Source organism: Coregonus lavaretus (genome assembly GCF_964263955.1).
Source record: "Coregonus lavaretus genome assembly, chromosome: 31".
Classification (NCBI taxonomy): Eukaryota; Metazoa; Chordata; class Actinopteri; order Salmoniformes; family Salmonidae; genus Coregonus; species Coregonus lavaretus.
Genome location: NC_140018.1, coordinates 7,078,055 through 7,097,647, shown reverse-complemented (window position 1 = coordinate 7,097,647; position 19,593 = coordinate 7,078,055). Strand labels below are relative to the sequence as shown.

General features: G+C 41.9%; 1 protein-coding gene across 1 annotated transcript; it reads left to right on the top strand.

The window, feature by feature from the left end:
* Window positions 1-475: 475 nt before the first annotated feature.
* LOC311106487 (uncharacterized protein) lies at window positions 476-9,356 on the top strand. The gene is made up of 2 exons (XM_084148822.1): window positions 476-592; window positions 4,516-9,356. Exon 2 carries the CDS (start codon window positions 4,544-4,546, stop codon window positions 8,015-8,017), a length of 3,474 nt encoding a protein of 1,157 aa, XP_084004948.1. The 5' UTR covers window positions 476-592; window positions 4,516-4,543; the 3' UTR covers window positions 8,018-9,356.
* The last annotated feature ends 10,237 nt before the right edge of the window (window positions 9,357-19,593 follow it).

Genomic DNA, 19,593 nt, shown 5'->3' with positions numbered 1-19,593 from the left:
GTCACTGTGAACTTTCAGGAGTAAATCAGATTAGTCTACTGAATATTTTATAGTGCTGTCTCAACAACAAAGGCAGGACTTGGGGACACCATGCTCTGCCTTTCTATCATTTATGAGAGATAAGGCCAAAAGGTTTTTAGAGCCACCCTTTTAGATTGCTTTTCTTGTTTTTTCTATTCTAACCTATTATGTTATATTCTATATAATATTTAGAGTAGAATAATATAATATAATATTATGTTACATATTATGTTAATATTATGTTAAAACATTTTTCAAATACCTACCATTAAATCGGACCCATGCCTACCACGATTATTGCATACAATCAGAGAATCTGATCACATTTTAATTTTAAGAGAACTTCCCCATGCATTCCGCGGTGGATGGTAAACCTAGGAACCAACAACTGCGGTAACGTTTCCGCCCGTGCACTTATAATATACGTCATTTGAAGGCTTGTTTTGTAGGAAGTGAACGTTTTAGCATAGCTAGATAGCAAGCTAAATGCTTCTTTTGTAAAATAATAACGGTATTTGTTACTTAATAGCTTGTGAAGCGTGATTTAGCCATTTCTAACGGTTGCCATAAGGTGAGTTGGCAGAAATGAATCGAATGATTTTTGTTTCATAGCTACATTTGTGGGTAGCTAACGTTAGCTAGCTAGCTTAGCTAGCTCTGTTTCAAAAGTAACCAGCCTCCCTTGTTGGCTAGCTAGCTAGCTAATGTTATTCTGTTGGATATTATTTGGTAACGCTTCATTTTAAGGGGTCCTTATTACAATGTAATTACATGTGTAACTACACTGTAACAAGTATAGTAGTTGATCGTAATAACTCATAGTTACACTGTAATAACAAGATGTAACTGGTGGTAATTGCAGTCTGTAATTACAGAGGTTTAACAACAAATAAATGCTTGTTACCATGTTTGTTACAAATGGACAAGTTTCCACTAAATTCGCCAATTTAGTGTCTAGTTTCTTCTCAGCTGCATCCGATTCAGTAATAACTGTCACAAAGTTGTAATCTCTTGTGGACAAATGCGCTGGGTGTTGCGAGATTTAAAAAATGTGAGGCTCAATAGGATCTAATTACCTACCCGTGAATGCGCACACTTCAAAATCTCCACTCAATGTTGTTGCTAACATTTGCCCCCAAAAAGTATACCATCTGGGTTAACATGGTCGAGTTTACAAAAACAGATCAGATATAGATAGGTCAACCTCACTGACTGGGGTCTACAATACGGGTGTCATCCCAGATGGCGGCAGGTAGCCTAGTGGTTAGCCAGTAACCGAAAGATTGCTGGTACGAATCCCCGAGCCGACTGTGAAAAATCTGCCAATGTGCCCTTCAGCAAGACACTTAACCCTGTAAGTCACGCTGGATAAGAGTGTCTGCAATATGATTTAAAATTATAATAACTCATAATGAATGCGTATGTTACCCATTATGATAAACCCATAAGTACAACACAGAGTACATGATATATCTGCATAAGTACAATGTAATTACTAGTTGTTACACAGGATTTAGCTAGTTAAAATGAAGTGTATCTTGAGGGGCACTTGTAATTAACGTGTACTTATACACTGAGTGTACAAAACATTAGGAACACCTGCGCTTTTCATGACTGACCAGGTGAATCCAGGTGAAAGTTATAATCCCTTATTTATGTCACTTGGTAAATCGACTTAAATCAGTGTAGATCAAGAGGAGGAGACGGGTTAAAGAAGGATTTTTAAGCCTTGAGACAATTGAGACATGCATTGTGTATGTGTGCCATTCAGAGGCTGAATGGCCAAGACAAGAGATTTAAGTGCCTTTGAACGGAGTATTGTAGTAGGTGCCAGGCACACTGGTTTGAGTGTGTCAAGAACTGCACCACTGCTGGGTTTTTCGCACTCAACAGTTTCTTGTGTGTATCAAGAATGGTCCACCACCCAAAGGACATCCAGCCAACTTGACACAACTGTGGGAAGCATTGGAGTCAACATGGGCCAGCATCCCTGCGGAACGCTTTTGACACCTTGTAGAGTCCATGACCTAACGAATTGAGGCTGTTCTGAGGGCAAAAGGGAGTGCAACTCAATATTAGGAAGTTGTTCCTAATGGTCCTGACAACCTGGTCCTTATTTTAAAGCTTCTGGAAGTGCCATCCAAGTGGGAGGGTAAACACACTAGTACACCACAGAGGACATGTAATATCTGCATATGTACAATGTAATTACTCGGTGTTACACAGGATTTAGCTAGTTAAAATGAAGTGTATGTTGGTGTACTTACTTGTAATTATTGGGTACCTACAAAGTGCGTTACCCATTCTGACAATCTAATCGTCCAAATTAGAAAATAAACACACTAATACACCACAGAGTACATATATGTAGTATCTGCATAAGTACAAGGTTGTCACTAGATGTTACACAGGATTTAGCTATTTAAAGTGAAGTGTAACTTTATAGTTACCTATGAGCAATTTCTATATAATTACTTATTACTCCTTACCAAGAGAAAATACCTACGAACAAAAGATGAGCTTCTACTTAAGTCAACTTTATTGCAACATGTAAAAAGACCTTAAGTTCCTTACAAAATAGTAAGGATTGTTATTGTTAGATTAATTAAATGATTAATTAGATTAAACAAAGATAAAGGCCTACTCAATAACGTAAAAATAACTATTTTAGTGGTGGCTCAAATCTGTAGCTATAGTATGGTGAGTAGCCTAGATAGCTAATTTAGAAAATGTTGATTGTCTTTTTCTTCCCTTTCTAACATTACAATTAGGCCTCACAATGGAAATCGACAACTCTGTCTCTGACTTCATCTGTTTCTTTGTTGTAAGCATTTTCCCATCCTGGAGTCTGAGACCTTGTGGGAATATGCATGACAATTTACATTACCCCTAGTTACAGTATCATCATCATGATTTCTATAGTTTAGGCATATAGCTAGCTAGGCATAGTTAGCTACCTAGCTAGTTGTTGTATTATCCAGCTAACAATAATAGTGTTTGCTAACACTAATTAGTTAGTTAGTGTTTAGCTACATTGAAAAGGAACTAACGTTACTCATAGTGTGTTGACACAAGTTAGTAGCTAGCTAGCTAATGTTGACATGATGGGTGTCTCTCACGTAATACCCTTGGGTAACGGATACCCTGAGAACAAGGTTCAGGGAAGATAAGACCATTGAGCCCAGCTAACATTAGCTGGCTAGTTAGCTGGTGAGTAGCGACCATAGCATATTTGCTAGCTAGCTAGTCAAGGTTAGAAAACTAGCTAGCTAGCGTGCTAACTAATCCCAAAAAACAGAGTCCATGGAATGTCTATTCTGTAGATGGTAACTAGCTAGCCTAAGTGGTAGGCCCAACAAAATCGCCAGCTACCGTTTGCTAGCTAGCTAATGTTAGCTAGCTAGCCAACACTAGGCTAGCTAGCAAATGCTAGCTAACTACCTATGCTAAATCGTCCAGCAGAATTAATGTATTCCAAAAAGTAAAACAAATTGCATGGAAAACGTACTTTCTCTGTACTGACGTTTTTAACCTACAACACTTTGTACCTTTTGCAGCAATCTTTCACGTCTGGATTTTGTACACTGACCTTCTTCTTGATCCGGTTCTATGCGCACTGTATCAACACGTGGGCACGTACTTGGTCGTTGTTATTTTGAGCGTATTGCGCAGATGGATAGATCTTGCAATGATGTACAGTATATATAAATCATTGAGATCTTGACATGATGCCTTAATTTCTGGGATAAATAAATAATTGCTCCAATGCATCCCATCCAAAAGTGAGAATGTTCCTCAACAGTGAAACCCTTGCAAGGTTACATGATGGAATAAGAGTTTGCCTTATGACCATTTAAAGTTAATTTATAAACCATTATTCAACTAAGCATAATAGGCTTAGAATTTGGCAAGCACAAATGACTATCTCACAACTTTAAACGTAACTTTGTATTAATGTGTCTAAAAATGTTTAATTGACGGTTAATAACCTTTTACTGCAGTGGGCTTAATCAAGGTCACATAGAGTGTTTCTTGGTAGTCTTAAACGTACTTTGAAACAAAAGTATACACCTCACACACATGGTTATGGGCATTAAAGAAAAAAAGACGCCTGTACCATGTCAGATATTTTTGTTAAGACGTTTTTGCCATCGGGTGTGGGCATTATCTAACTCCAGAGCCCTTTATTGCAGAGTTGTGTCAATGAGGTGGTTGGTTTTCAATTGGCTAACCCTTATCATGTGGTTTGTGCAGGCTGAAATATGGTGCATTGGGAAGATATCGGAAACTTGAACATTTGTAACAAGCATGGTAACAAGTTACCACCAGTTACATGTTGTTATTACAGTGTAACTATGAATTATTACAATTAATTACAATACTTGTTACAGTGTAATGACATGTGTAATTACACTGTAATAAGGACCCCTTAGTTTACATACACTATAATACATAACAATATTTGTAAATGACTAAATGATTTGTTCACTACAGATGTTGCCCTCCCATATTGGCAGCTGGGATGTGCCACGGTGGAACTAGAATGATGTTAGTGGACACAATGCTAGCCAGGCAACATGGACCACAGGAGGCCTTTGGTGTTATGGAGAAGACACCACAGGGCAGGAATTATCAGTGTGTCACATGCTTGAAATATTTTTCCGCCCCATCCAAACTACAGAGGCACATCCTTTCACACACAGGACAACGACCATTTGGGTGTCACCTCTGTGAAAAGGCATTTCGGCAACTAGCACATCTGAAACTCCATCTTAACACACATCTTTATCCAAAACAAACGGAACAGAAGAAGATGAATGTAAAGTCTAGCTTGCATCCAAGTGGATATGAAAATACCCCTCCTGTAAAGATAGAGAACTCAACAGCATGTTTGCAGACAGGCTCCTTGGATGCAGTCGGTGCAGAGGACACATTGGAGGTAAACATCAGGCCTACTGCACCTGTCCACAGAGTTGAGGAAAACTCTCTCTGTTCCTCTCACTGTATCGCTGAAGTCTATCCCCCACACTCTGAGTTCGAGAGGTTTGAGAAGCACCACACAAAAGAGGAGGTACTGAGGAACCACGATGACTGGAGTGAATCTGAGAAACAGACACTGGATGAGGATAGATCCTCCGTAGATGAAACAGTGGACAAACATACAAAAATAATTGAGAATTCAAACTCTCATAAATGCCCTGAGTGCTTTAAGTGCTTCAGCGCCCCGTCCAAATTAAAGCGGCACTGCCTGATTCACACAGGCCAGAAACCATTTCAGTGCTACCTATGCCGGCGTGCTTTTAGGCAGCTAGCCCATCTAAAGGTACACTACAGCATTCACTCAGGGGCCGCCAAGTCTAGAAACTCCTCACTTCCACAACAAAGTCTAAAATCTTTCTCCCAACCCCAGAGGTCAAAAACCTGGCCAAGGAACTATCCATGTAACATGTGTGGCAGGAAATGTAAACAGAAGAGACATTTGATAGTTCACCAGCGAACTCATCAAGTTCCAGAGACTGCTGTGCACCCTGATAGGTTAGATAATACGAGTAAGGCCTACCTTCCACCTCACACTGACCATGCTTCACAAGTAGATCTCTCAAACTCTGAAAATGCTATAGCGTACAACACAGAGCTGAATGAAAAGAGTCAAATACATGTTGTTGAAGGTTTAGACAACTTATCTGAAGAATGGCATAACAGTGCAAAGCATGCGTCACAGGACATTGACCTCGCTCGCCCCTCAGACAGAAACAATAAGTCATCTGTGTCTAATCGCACTGAACGTACAAACACAGGTAAGTTAAGGGAAAATATGTGCATGCTATGCCTGAAGAAATTTGACTATCCCTCCAAACTCTCCCGACATCTATTGGTCCACATGGACATCAAGCCGTTCGGATGCACCGTCTGTAGTAAGTCTTTCAGACAGCTCTGCCACTTACAGAATCACATGAAAGCCCACCATGTAAAAAGCAACAATGTTGTGAGAAGCATAGAAGATGCTCCCAACCAACCAGGGGTTATTCTATTAAAGGACACGTCTGTTTCTGAGGTGAGGAGAAATCAAAGTGAACATTTAGACCAAGTTTCTCAACCTCAGGAAGCCAGCAGAGACCTCAGTGAAGTTGGTTGTTTCCTAAGCCAGTATGTTCTACCTGTCAGACCTACCTTCAGTCATTGCTCCACTGACAGTCTCTACAACTATGGTGCTCAACAACCTGCATGGAACACCAGTGGGAAGCTGCTACCTGGATTGGACTGTGATACAGTAAACAGTAAGTCTTCAGCGGACCCAGTGTCTCTCAGACAAGGATATAACACAGACTACACAAATACCAGTGATGTGTTTGACAGCGCACCAACACACCATTCACTAATAGGCATTACTAAACAAAGGAGTTGCATCTTTCAAAACAAACCCACAATCCATGGCAGAGGGCGTTATTGTTGCCCAGTTTGTTCAAAGCGCTTTGATGCTCCATCCAAGCTACAGCGACATTCCCTGATCCATACAGGACAGAGGTCCTATCAGTGCCCCACTTGTCCCAAAACATTCCGACAAAAAGCTCATCTGAAAGTGCACCAGTCTGTTCATGAACAAGGAAGAGAGGCTAAACCCTCTACTAGTCATAGTGAAGACCGAGAGACCAAGTCTTTCTCAAGACCAAAAAGGACCCCGTCTTCAAATGAAAAGGACGTAGTCTTCTGTAATAGGAGTCAAAAGACATCAAGTGGCAGTGATCTCTCTGCTGTCCCTCCAACTCAATCCGACTGCCCCCTGACAAACAACGTTAACAGCCAACCGCCGCCTTCTGTTGCACCTAGGAAATCGGGGGGGTACCAGTGCATGGCCTGTCTGAAGAAGTTTGACTATCCTTCTAAACTCTCCCGACATCTATTGGTCCACATGGGCATCAAGCCTTTCAGATGTACCGTCTGTAGTAAGTCCTTCAGACAGCTCTGCCACCTACAGTCTCACATGAAGGTCCACAATAGTAAGACCACAATGCATGAGGATGGTCAACAGAAGAACATCAACTTGGCTCAACTGGACAACATTCCCCCTGAGGGTGGGGTTGTTTCGGAGGGACACATCTTTGCAGCAAGTCTTCATCAAGCTGAACCAGGCCCAAGTCAAACTTTTGGAAATGACGTACAAAATAGTCATGGTGGTGAATCCTACACTCACTACTCTTTAACAGAAAGCACAAACCAATCAACAGAAATCATCAGAAAACATGAAACAACCCCAACCCCTGAACAGTTGGAAGACATTAAAAGCATGAAGTCAGAAAATAACTGCCTAGTGGAGCAGAAATGTATCTCGCCTCCTCAACTGGCAAAGAGCACTTGGAATATTGCGGAAGAGAAACATGTGGACAAGTTTCCCTCAGATGAATATTATGGGCAGCAAAACCACCCCCAGCTTCCCAACTGGTTAAACCCCTATCCATATCACCAAGAAACCACAAATAACAAACAGACATATCCAATTGCTACTCACCGTGTTCCTTACCTGGAGGAACCAGGACCCAGCCATAGTGGCCAACCGGAAATACCAGGTGATGTGAATCACAAGTTAAATCTATATCAATCCCCTTTAGAATCTTCTAGCACTAATTCACAATATGGAGCTAAAGAGGAGGAAAGGTCAGAGGTTGGGCTTAGGTCAGAGGTTGGGCTTAGGTCAGAGTTTAATATTACATACAAGTCAGAACCTCCCAACGACCTTCACGTCTGCTCAGACTGTAGTCAGTGTTTTACCACCAAGAGGAAACTGAATCATCACAGGTGTTCTTCGAGACATTCAGTTGAAGAGAGGCAGGCGAGCTCATATCGGTGCGCTATCTGTTTCAAAAGCTTCGAGGCGCCTTCGAAATTGAAAAGACACTATGTTATCCACACAGGCCAAAGGCCATTTCACTGTACAGTGTGTGGAAAGTCTTTCACCCAGGCAGGCCATTTGAAGACACACCTGCAAATCCACAGGTAAAAGACTTGGAACATTCACCTACTGTATAACGACTCTAATCACAGATCTCCACACACTCGTATCTTACATATATTTACCATTCTCCTCTACTCTCCAACATTAGCGTTTTGGATTGCAGAATATACCTTTTTATGATGTTTATTTTTGTGCCTTTCTATTCTGTCTTATTGTCTTGAAGTGGCTTTTATAGATGGTGTTATATGGTTTACTGAGTTTGTACTATACAGTAATGTACTTGTGGTGTATTCATTGGTTTTAACAATCTGCCTATTTACAGTGTGATAATACATGTTTATGTGTTGCCTACATTATGAATATGTAAATATGACCAGTCGGTACTCCTGTTTCACACACATGAAGTATACGCTAATACAAATGTGTCTTTAGTGCAATACTCTGGCTGGCCATGTCATTATGGTGCTAGGTGGTTATAACTGAAACAATGTACATTTTGGGTAGGACTTGTTTTTGGCACTGAGGTAGGCATAATTTCTTTTGATCACCACCATCAGATACAACTGTTACTTGGCAAGTCATTTCATTGTGGTGTGCAGTACCACCTGTTCACACAAGATGGCACCATGTCTATGTGTTTTGGTTTGTTGAGAGGGAGAGAGAGAGTAGAGAGAGAAGGGGAGAGAGAGTGGGGAGAGAGAGTAGAGAGAGAGAGAGGGGGAGAGAGAGAGACTTCTAATGGCCGATGTTATTCGTGGGACACTTCAGTGTGAAACAAAGTAGTTTTTACATGGTACACAAAATACTGAGTTAGGTTTTATGTGAATTATTGATGTTTTCTGCTCACATGCAGGGTTATAAATTAGACATTTTCTGTTTGACATTTAGATACAACATCTTACTGATTTATGAATGTGTACTCATTGGGAGTTTTCAAACTGTCTTTAATCCTGATGTAAAGGTTCTGGAAAATGTTGAGGATCTTATAGAGTAGACTACCTAAGCTGGCAGTTCATGACAAGATAAAAATCTCATTGACCTGTTACGGATTTGCGGAGTACGGATTACGGGGATTATTTTTCTCCTAAAACCATTCAAGATTCAAGCTGTTTCTTCTTTAAGAGTTTCACAAGATGTTATATTATGTGAAGTATATTATATTGTATGCAGTTCTACTGTATATGCAAATACATCGGAGCAGTTTTGTCCAAGTGTGTTACAGTAGTTAATTGATGTAAGGATAAATCAATATTGCTTGTGGGTGAGTTTTTGAATGTGAAAAAATGTCAAAGGGATGTTCTTCATTGTTTGCACTCCCTGCCATCACGCTATGGGGATGTGGGGAGTCATTCATTCATTATGTACATCTAAATTAAAATCTCCATAAATGAAACGTTTTGGTCTTTACTGAGGGCCCCCCTCAAAAAAATAAAATCCCAATTATAGTAATGGATCAGGTCAGATATTTTTGGAGTTCCCTGTCCACGTAAAAATATCTCAAAAAGCCTCAATGTGTTGGCTAGGTGTAATTGACCAACAGCTTAAAACATAGAAGATGCTACCCTGAACCATGGCCTTACCCTCACCCTGACAGAATGGTTTTAGTTGCTGGAAGACACAGTTGGACATTATGTGCGTCTTCCTGTTGCTCAGCGCAGAGGCAACAGAACGTCATATTTTATAGGTCAGGTTGTGATTACAGGGCAGTGTATTAATCTCTGACATGTCTCTGGTGTGCAGACATGGGATCTAATCCTACCAGTAGTAGGCAGTCCTGACCTGTTGCTACCTCATGTCCCCATTTGATTGGATTAGGTAGTTTTACAGTAGACTGAGACCTCCAACCCAATAGAGATTTGTTAGGATTTGATAGATCATAACAATTAATGTAACTTTTATAGCACTATTCATTACATAAATAATCTCAAAGCAACAACAACAAAAACCAAGCAATTGAAAAAAATAATTGGCTAATCATCATGGGGCCGATTCAGACATAGGAAATGTATGCCTTTCCTACGCACGCCGTTCCTATGCACTTCTCAGTAGTTGGTATTCAGACTTACCTTATGCAGGTGCGTAACGGGCTTTGCAGATGCGGGCTGAATACATTTCGGCCACTGAAAACCCTCCCACTTGCTGGCCAACAGATTTTCTCATGGAGTTCTCATTCATTTATCTTAAGCCATCCCTTTAAATACAGTGTACAGACTAACTGGACAGTTTTATCTCCATCTCTTCATTCAAAGACTCAATCATGGACACTCTTACTGACAGCTGTGGCTGCTTTGCGTGATGTATTGTTGTCGCTACCTTCTTGCCCTTTGCGCTGTTGTCTGTGCCCAATAATGTTTATACCATGTTTTGTGCTGCTACATTTACATTTACATTTTAATAATTTAGCAGACACTCTTATCCAGAGCGACTTACAGGAGCAATTAGGGTTAAGTGCCTTGCTTAAGGGCAAATCGACAGATTTTTCACCTAGTCGGCTCGGGGATTAGAACCAGCGACCTTTCGGTAACTGGCACAACACTCTTAACCACTAAGCTACCTGCCGCCCATGTTGTGCTGCTGCCATGTTGTGTTGCTACCATGTTGTTGTCATGTTGTGTTGCTACCATGCTGTGTTGTCGTGTTGCTGCCATGCTATGTTGTTGTCTTAGGTCTCTCTTTATGTCGTGTTGTGGTGTCGCTCTTGTCGTGATGTGTGCTTTGTTCTATATATATATGTTTTTTTTATCCCAGCCCCCGGCCCCGCAGGAGGCCTTTTGCCTTTTGGTAGGCCGTCATTGTAAATAAGAATTTGTTCTTAACTGACTTGCCTAGTTAAATAAAGGTAAAATAAGAAAAAAAAAATAGAATACATCAAGAGAAAGGCTTCAGAATATTAGGGATCAATGAAAGGAAGCCATCTAAATATATGCATATTCGTCTCCGTTTCATCACCAACTGGTGTAGCCCTTTCCTGCAGTCAAATGAGCTCATGGATGGAATGTTATTAACATTTTTCATAATGAATAACCTATTTTCTTTTATAACGCCGAAAATCCAGTGTTTCTATGTCAAACAGTTTTGTTATATTTCAGTCTTCTGTGATGTATATGAAGTTTAATATTGGGATGCAAACAAAAAATGTAAGACATTTCAACTCTATATCTGACATGGTACAGGTGTCTTCTTTTTTTTTAAGCCCATAACCATGTGTGTGAGGTGTATACTTTGGTTTTAAAGTAGATTTGTTTAAGACTACCAAGAAACTATGTGTGGCCCTGATTTAGCCCACTGCAGTAAAAGGTAAAAATTACTCAGATTTTGTAGATTATTTAGGCACATTTAAAGTTTAGGAAAGTATATTTGACTCATAAAAAAACCAGTTTGGAGAGCCTATACGCACAAAATATATTGATGAATAAAAAATACAGTGGTTTGATTCATCCTGAAAGTTGTCATATTCAAGTTCAAACCATGAAATATTGGAAGGTGAAAAAAGTGTACAATTGGGGTTGAACAATAGGCTAGTTCTATGAATCTACCCTAATCATCACTAATCGTGGAACTGTAATGACAACGGTCCAGTCATCGTGAACCGTGCGCCAGGCTCCAGGCTTAAACTGCTACAGTATGTGTGGTCTGAGTTCCATAATGATTCAAATAAACTACATGTCCCAAATGATTACTCATCGTTAGCCTAATATGATCCACTATTGCTAGCGACCCTCAGAAACAACTACATGGACGTGACAGAAATAGAAAGGTAAAAGGAATGGAATGATGCAAAACGTAGGCTCCAAATTACACTAGAGTTACAGTTATAAATGTATGTAGGTATTACTGACGTGGCTCCCGATAGTGGCTAATATTTAACATGATACAAATTGTCAAATAAAACAGAGAAAAGCCTGGGCATATAATTAAAACATTAGAAACCGCATAAATCAACTTGATAGGTTTGGCCTTACAGAAGCCTATAGCTTGGGGTCTCCAAATTTCATCCCTGCAAATTATGAGGGCATAGAATTAGAAATGTTAATAAAGGCACAGCTATTTATAGCCTACTTCACTGTGGCACAGCTATTTATAGCCTACATCACTGTGGAAAAGTGGCCGCAATACATGTCATGTTGCAATGATTTTTAGTTTGTTTCCATATGACTGGTTTCACATTTGTCTCCAGGGATCATAAGGAAAAATCTCTAAAACAATTGCTATGTGTATTTACAATCCCCTTCTCCAAAGGTATTACTCATTTACCTAGCTCTTATCATTAGATATTATCTCATTTATAAATTACAGTACATTGAGAATGCTGAATATTTCTATAGAAAAATGAAAGTATATGCTTTTTTCCATTTGGAACCGGTAGGTTCGCTCAACCTTAATTTTAAGTCCTTCATGTTTACACAGTTACCAGTTAATGTCTGACAGTCTTCATATAAAAAGACGGGAGTACCAACCAACCAACCAAATCGCAGGTTCTCCCATCCTGTTCCCATCAGCCATTAGCCTAGCAGCGCTGCATGAGGCTCCAAGACGGTTCTAAAATAGCCTTAGTCGGATGTGAAAGGGGGACTTATGTATTTATTATGAGCCCAGATGTCACTCTGGCAGCATCAGCGGTAGGCAGGTGGATGGCTCTGTGGGCTGTGGGTTCAGATGAAGTGCACTGCTCAGCAGGTCTGAAACAACGTTGGGGTTTAAACAGTGCCGATGATGTCAAAACCCCTGGGGTGGCTGAATCTTAAAGCTTGATCCCTTTTTTGTTAACACGTGAAGCGATGTGAAGCTCAGTGCTCATGGCCCTCTAATCTCAAACATTAAACATGCAGACAGGAGAACCATGCCTCTGTGATTATTTTACTTAGAGGAACTGTTAAATAGTCTCACACTGGGCTGTGTGTGTGTGTGTGTGTGTGTGTGTGTGTGTGTGTGTGTGTGTGTGTGTGTGTGTGTGTGTGTGTGTGTGTGTTGTGTGTGTGTGTCAGAGAGGTACTTTTAAGAACTAGAGTGTGAATCAGAATTTTTAAAGATGGGGTTAGAGCCGAAATGTGTGTTTCAGTGACTCAGCTACCCGTTGTGTGTTGCGAGGAACATAATTGTCTCTGTGAAACATGTCCTCTATCTACCCAGTGTGTCTCCAACAAAGACTCCTAGTTAAGTCAATGGACATCAAAGCATTATATAGCCTGTAAGAAACGTTCTTGTACGTCACGACCCAATCAGTTTTTGTAAGAAGTGTTGACATGCTGAATGCACCGAGGTGTCTGTTTAAACTACTAGCACACAGCTCGGACACCCATCCATACCCCACAAGACATGCCACCAGAGGTCTCATCACAATCCCCAAGTCCAGAACAGACTATGGGAGGCACACAGTACTACATAGAGGACAGAATCAATCAAGAATCAAATTTTATTGGTCACATGCGCCGAATACAACAGGTGCAGACATTACAGTGAAATGCTTACTTACAGCCCTTAACCAACAGTGCATTTATTTTAAACAAAAAAGTAAGAATAAAACAACAACAAAAAAAGTGTTGAGAAAAAAAGAGCAGAAGTAAAAAATAAAGTGACAGTAGGGAGGCTATATATACAATAGAATAAAGTGACAGTAGGGAGGCTATATATACAGGGGGGTACCGTTGCATAGTCAATGTGCGGGGGCACCGGCTAGTTGAGGTAATATGTACATGTGGGTAGAGTTAAAGTGACTATGCATAAATACTTAACAGAGTAGCAGCAGCGTAAAAAGGATGGGGTGGGGGGGCAGTGCAAATAGTCCGGGTAGCCATGATTAGCTGTTCAGGAGTCTTATGGCTTGGGGGTAGAAGCTGTTGAGAAGTCTTTTGGACCTAGACTTGGCACTCCGGTACCGCTTGCCGTGCGGTAGCAGAGAGAACAGTCTATGACTAGGGTGACTGGAGTCTTTGACAATTTTGAGGGCCTTCCTCTGACACCGCCTGGTATAGAGGTCCTGGATGGCAGGGAGCTTTGCCCCAGTGATGTACTGGGCCGTACGCACTACCCTCTGTAGTGCCTTGCGGTCAGAGGCCAAGCAGTTGCCATACCAGGCGGTGATGCAACCAGTCAGGATGCTCTCGATGGTGCAGCTGTAGAATTTTTTGAGGATCTGAGGACCCATGCCAAATCTTTTTAGTCTCCTGAGGGGGAATAGGCTTTGTCGTGCCCTCTTCACGACTGTCTTGGTGTGTTTGGACCATGATAGTTCGTTGGTGATGTGGACACCAAGGAACTTGAAGCTCTCAACCTGTTCCACTACAGCCCCGTCGATGAGAATGGGGGCGTGCTCAGTCCTCTTTTTTTTCCTGTAGTCCACAATCATCTCCTTTGTCTTGGTCACGTTGAGGGAGAGGTTGTTGTCCTGGCACCACACGGCCAGATCTCTGACCTCCTCCCTATAGGCTGTCTCATCGTTGTCGGTGATCAGGCCTACCACTGTTGTGTCGTCGGCAAACTTAATGATGGTGTTGGAGTCGTGCCTGGCCATGCAGTCATGGGTGAACAGAGAGTACAGGAGGGGACTGAGCACGCACCCCTGAGGGGCCCCCGTGTTGAGGATCAGTGTGGCAGATGTGTTGTTACCTACCCTTACCACCTGGGGGCGGCCCGTCAGGAAGTCCAGGATCCAGTTGCAGAGGGAGGTGTTTAGTCCCAGGATCCTTAGCTTAGTGATGAGCTTTGAGGGCACTATGGTGTTGAATGCTGAGCTGTAGTCAATGAATAGCATTCTCACGTAGGTGTTCCTCTTGTCCAGGTGGGAAAGGGCAGTGTGGAGTGCGATAGAGATTGCATCATCTGTGGATCTGTTGGGGCGGTATGCAAATTGGAGTGGGTCTAGGGTTTCTGGGATTATGCTGTTGATGTGAGCCATGACCAGTCTTTCAAAGCACTTCATGGCTACAGACGTCAGTGCCACGGGTCGGTAGTCATTTAGGCAGGTTATCTTAGAGTTCTTGGGCACGGGGACTATGGTGGTCTGCTTGAAACATGTTGGTATTACAGACTCAGTCAGGGACATGTTGAAAATGTCAGTGAAGACACTTGCCAGTTGGTCAGCACATGCTCGGAGTACACGTCCTGGTAATCCGTCTGGCCCTGCGGCCTTGTGAATGTTGACCTGCTTAAAAGTCTTACTCACATCGGCTACGGAGAGCGTGATCACATAGTCGTCCGGAACAGCTGGTGCTCTCATGCATGCTTCAGTGTTGCTTGCCTCGAAGCGAGCATAGAAGTGGTTTAGCTCGTCTGGTAGGCTTGTGTCACTGGGCAGCTCGCGGCTGTGCTTCCCTTTGTAGTCTGTAATAGTTTTCAAGCCCTGCCACATCCGACGAGCGTCAGAGCCAGTGTAGTATGATTCAATCTTAGACCTGTATTGACTCTTTGCCTGTTTGATGGTTCGTCGGAGGTCATAGCGGGATTTCTTATAAGCGTCCGGGTTAGAGTCCCGTTCCTTGAAAGCGGCAGCTCTACCCTTTAGCTCAGTGCGGATGTTTCCTGTAATCCATGGCTTCTGGTTGGGGTATGTACGTACGGTCACTGCGGGGACGACATCATCGATGCACTTATTGATGAAGCCAGTGACTGATGTGGTGTACTCCTCAATGCTGTCTGAAGAATCCCTGAACATGTTCCAGTCTGTGCTAGCAAAACAGTCCTGTAGCTTAGCATCTGCGTCATCTGACCACTTTTTTATTAGCCGAGTCACTGGTGCTTCCTGCTTCAGTTTTTGCTTATAAGCAGGAATCAGGAGGATAGAGTTATGGTCAGATTTGCCAAATGGAGGGCGAGGGAGAGCTTTGTATGCGTCTCTGTGTGTGGAGTAAAGGTGGTCTAGAGTTTTTTCCCCTCTGGTTGCACATTTAACATGCTGGTAGAAATGAGGTAGAACGGATTTAAGTTTCCCTGCATTAAAGTCCCCTGCTACTAGGAGCGCTGCATCTGGATGAGCGTTTTCCTGTTGATTAATGGCCTTGTACAACTCATTCAGTGCAATCTTAATGCCAGCATTGGTTTGTGGTGGTAAATAGACAGCTATGAAAAGTATAGATGAAAACTCTCTTGGTAAATAGTGTGGTCTACAGCTTATCATAAGATACTCTACCTCAGGCGAGCAAAACCTTGAGACTTCCTTAGTATTTGATTTTGTGCACCAGCTGTTGTTTACAAAAATACAGAGACCGCCACCCCTCGTCTTACCCGAGTCTGCCGTTCTGTCCTGCCGATGTAGCGTATAGCCTGCTAGCTGAATGTTGTCATTGTTGTCATTCAGCCACGACTCCGTGAAACATAAGATATTACAGTTTTTAATGTCCCGTTGGTAGGATAACCGTAATCTTAAATCGTCCATTTTATTATCCAAAGCTTGAACGTTGGCTAATAGGATTGATGGGAGAGGCAGTTTACTCGTTCGCCGTCGGATCTTTACAAGGCACCCCGACCTACGTCCACGGTATCTCCGTCTCTTCCTCACGCGAATGACGGGGATCTGGGCCTTGTCTGGAGTCTGTAGAATATCCTTCGCGAACGCCTCGTTGAAGAAAAAGTGTTCGTCCAACGCGAGGTGAGTAATCGCTGTCCTGATATCCAGAAGCTCTCTTTGGTTATAAGAGACGATGGCATAAACATTATGTACAAAATAAATTACAAATAACGCGGAAAAACACACATAATAGTACAATTGGTTAGAGGGCTGTAAAACGGCAGCCATCTTCTTCCGGCGCTGTTCACAACTCGACCGGGGAGTCATGACTACATGGAACTCTATTCCACATCAGATAACTGATGCAAGCAGTAGAATCAGATTTTAAAAAACAGATAAAAATACACCTTATGGAACAGCGGGGATGTGAAGAGACACACACACAGGCACAGACACACATACACATGATAAGACACGTACTCTACACACACGTACACATGGATTTTGTATTGTAGATATGTGGTAGTAGAGTAGTGGCCTGAGGGAACACACTTAATGTGTTGTGAAAAGTGTTATGAAATGTAATATCATGTAATATTAATGTTGCTGGACCCCAGGAAGAGTAGCTGCTGCCTTGGCAGGAACTAATGGACCCCAGGAAGAGTAGCTGCTGCCTTGGCAGGAACTAATGGACCCCAGGAAGAGTAGCTGCTGCCTTGGCAGGAACTAATGGACCCCAGGAAGAGTAGCTGCTGCCTTGGCAGGAACTAATGGACCCCAGGAAGAGTAGCTGCTGCCTTGGCAGGAACTAATGGACCCCAGGAAGAGTAGCTGCTGCTTTAGCAGGAACTAATGGACCCCAGGAAGAGTAGCTGCTGCCTTGGTAGGAACTAATGGACCCCAGGAAGAGTAGCTGCTGCCTTGGCAGGAACTAATGGACCCCAGGAAGAGTAGCTGCTGCCTTGGCAGGAACTAATGGACCCTAGGAAGAGTAGCTGCTGCCTTGGTAGGAACTAATGGACCCCAGGAAGAGTAGCTGCTGCCTTGGCAGGAACTAATGGACCCCAGGAAGAGTAGCTGCTGCCTTGGCAGGAACTAATGGACCCTAGGAAGAGTAGCTGTTGCCTTGGCAGCAGCTAATGGGGATCCTTAATAAATACAAATACAAATCAGTGTCTGATGTACCTCCCATCCCGACTAACCTTGTCCCAGTGCCCAGTCCCTGAACCCTAAGCCTGAACATGGATGAAGTTTCACACCCAGACAGTCCTTACATCAGGGCCTCCCCTCTCAGCCTCTCCCACAGCAGAGCTCCAGCGTGGGGCCTCTGTTTTTATATTTGTGTAGTAGGTATTTGTCTCTGTGAAACTTCATCCCCAGGAACAGGATGAGAATGAGAGGCATTTCTAAGGGTATTTCGGAAGGGGCTTGGGGGGCCATGAGCTTGGGCTTGGGGGTCTTTGGTTTCAAGGCCACTGCAGCCACCTAGTAGAGAAATGTGTCACCGTGTTAGTGATGGACTGTGGCCAACTCATAACTTATCCCCATCATCACCAAAGTGGGTTATGTTTGGAGGGCTTCCTGCTTGCTAACCATGTTGCTCATTACCATACCGAGCCCTCCTATAGGTCAGTGTGCCAAGTGGGGCTCTTTAATTATGTTAATGACTCATTTATAAGCCTACTATACAGCATGCCATCAATTAAAGCCAAAAAGCCTACACTATAAAAAAATGTTTTTTAAATAAACACCCACAAATCTAGTTGTTTCAACTAATTCTTTTTTTTGTTCCAAAGCCTTTTTTTTTTGTTTACTCAACTTTTCATTCAAAGTGTTACCTGAACAAACAAAAAAATACATTGGCCCAAACTTCGCTCTAACTTGAGAAAACGTTTAAAATAATTCAGTCAATTTAAAATGTGTTTGCTCAACTTGTCTCATACAGTATATTCATTCAACAATAAATTATTATTTGGGCACCTTAACTAAAAAAGGCTGTGCAACTGGTTACACACACAGTGTTTTTAACATAATCTTTTCAGCTACATATTGGACACACATTGACATACATGATTACATTGTGCATGTTCATTTATACAGTTATTACTATTATTCAACATGTCCTCCCCTGGGATTTGAACTCACAATCTCTTGGTTGATGTTATTCTGATCTTCCTGCTACGCCACCATGTCTGTTTCAATTATCCGTCAATCTGACTATTCTCTTATTGATTTGATTTACTTATTTAAGCTATTTTATTATTTTTTCTGTATAGTTGGCTAATGTTGGTGAGGCATATTACTAGCAGGAAGATTGGAATGCTGTGAACGAAGAGCTTGTGAGTTCAAATCCCAGCTGAGGACAGGTTTAATATTAATTACTGTTTAAATGAACATGCACAATGTAATCGTGTGTCAAATATGTACGTTGAAAACATTGTATGTTAAAAGTAATGTGTGTGACTAGTTCCACAGCCTTATTTATAGGTAAGATGCCCAAATAATAATTTATAGTTGAATGAACAATACAAATAAAAATAAAGTTTTAGAACACCTACTCATTCAAGGGTTTTTCTTTATTTTTACTATTTTCTACATTGTAGAATAATAGTGAAGGCATCAAAACTATGAAATAACACATATGGAATCATGTAGTAACCAAAAAAGTGTTAAACAAATCAAAATGTATTTTATATTTGAGATTCTTCAAATACCCTTGGCATTCTCTCAACCAGCTTCATGAGGTAGTCACCTGGAATGCACCAGGTGTGCCTTCTTAAAAGTTCATTTGTGGAATTTATTTCCTTCTTAATGTGTTTGAGCCAATCAATTGTGTTGTGACAAGGTGTGGGGGGGGGGGGGGGGGTATACAGAAGATAGCCCTATTTGGTAAAAGACCAAGTCCATATTATGGCAAGAACAGCTCAAATAAGCGAAGAGAAACGACAGTCCATCATTACTTTAAGACATGAAGGTCAGCCAATCCGGAACATTTCAAGAACTTTGAAACTTTTTTCAAGTGCAGTAGCAAAAAGCATGAAGCGCTATGATGAAACTGGCTCTCATGAGCACCGCCACAGTAATGGAAGACCCAGAGTTACCTCTGCTGCAGAGGATAAGTTCATTAGAGTTACCAGCCTCAGAAATTGCAGCCCAAATAAATGCTTCACAGAGTTCA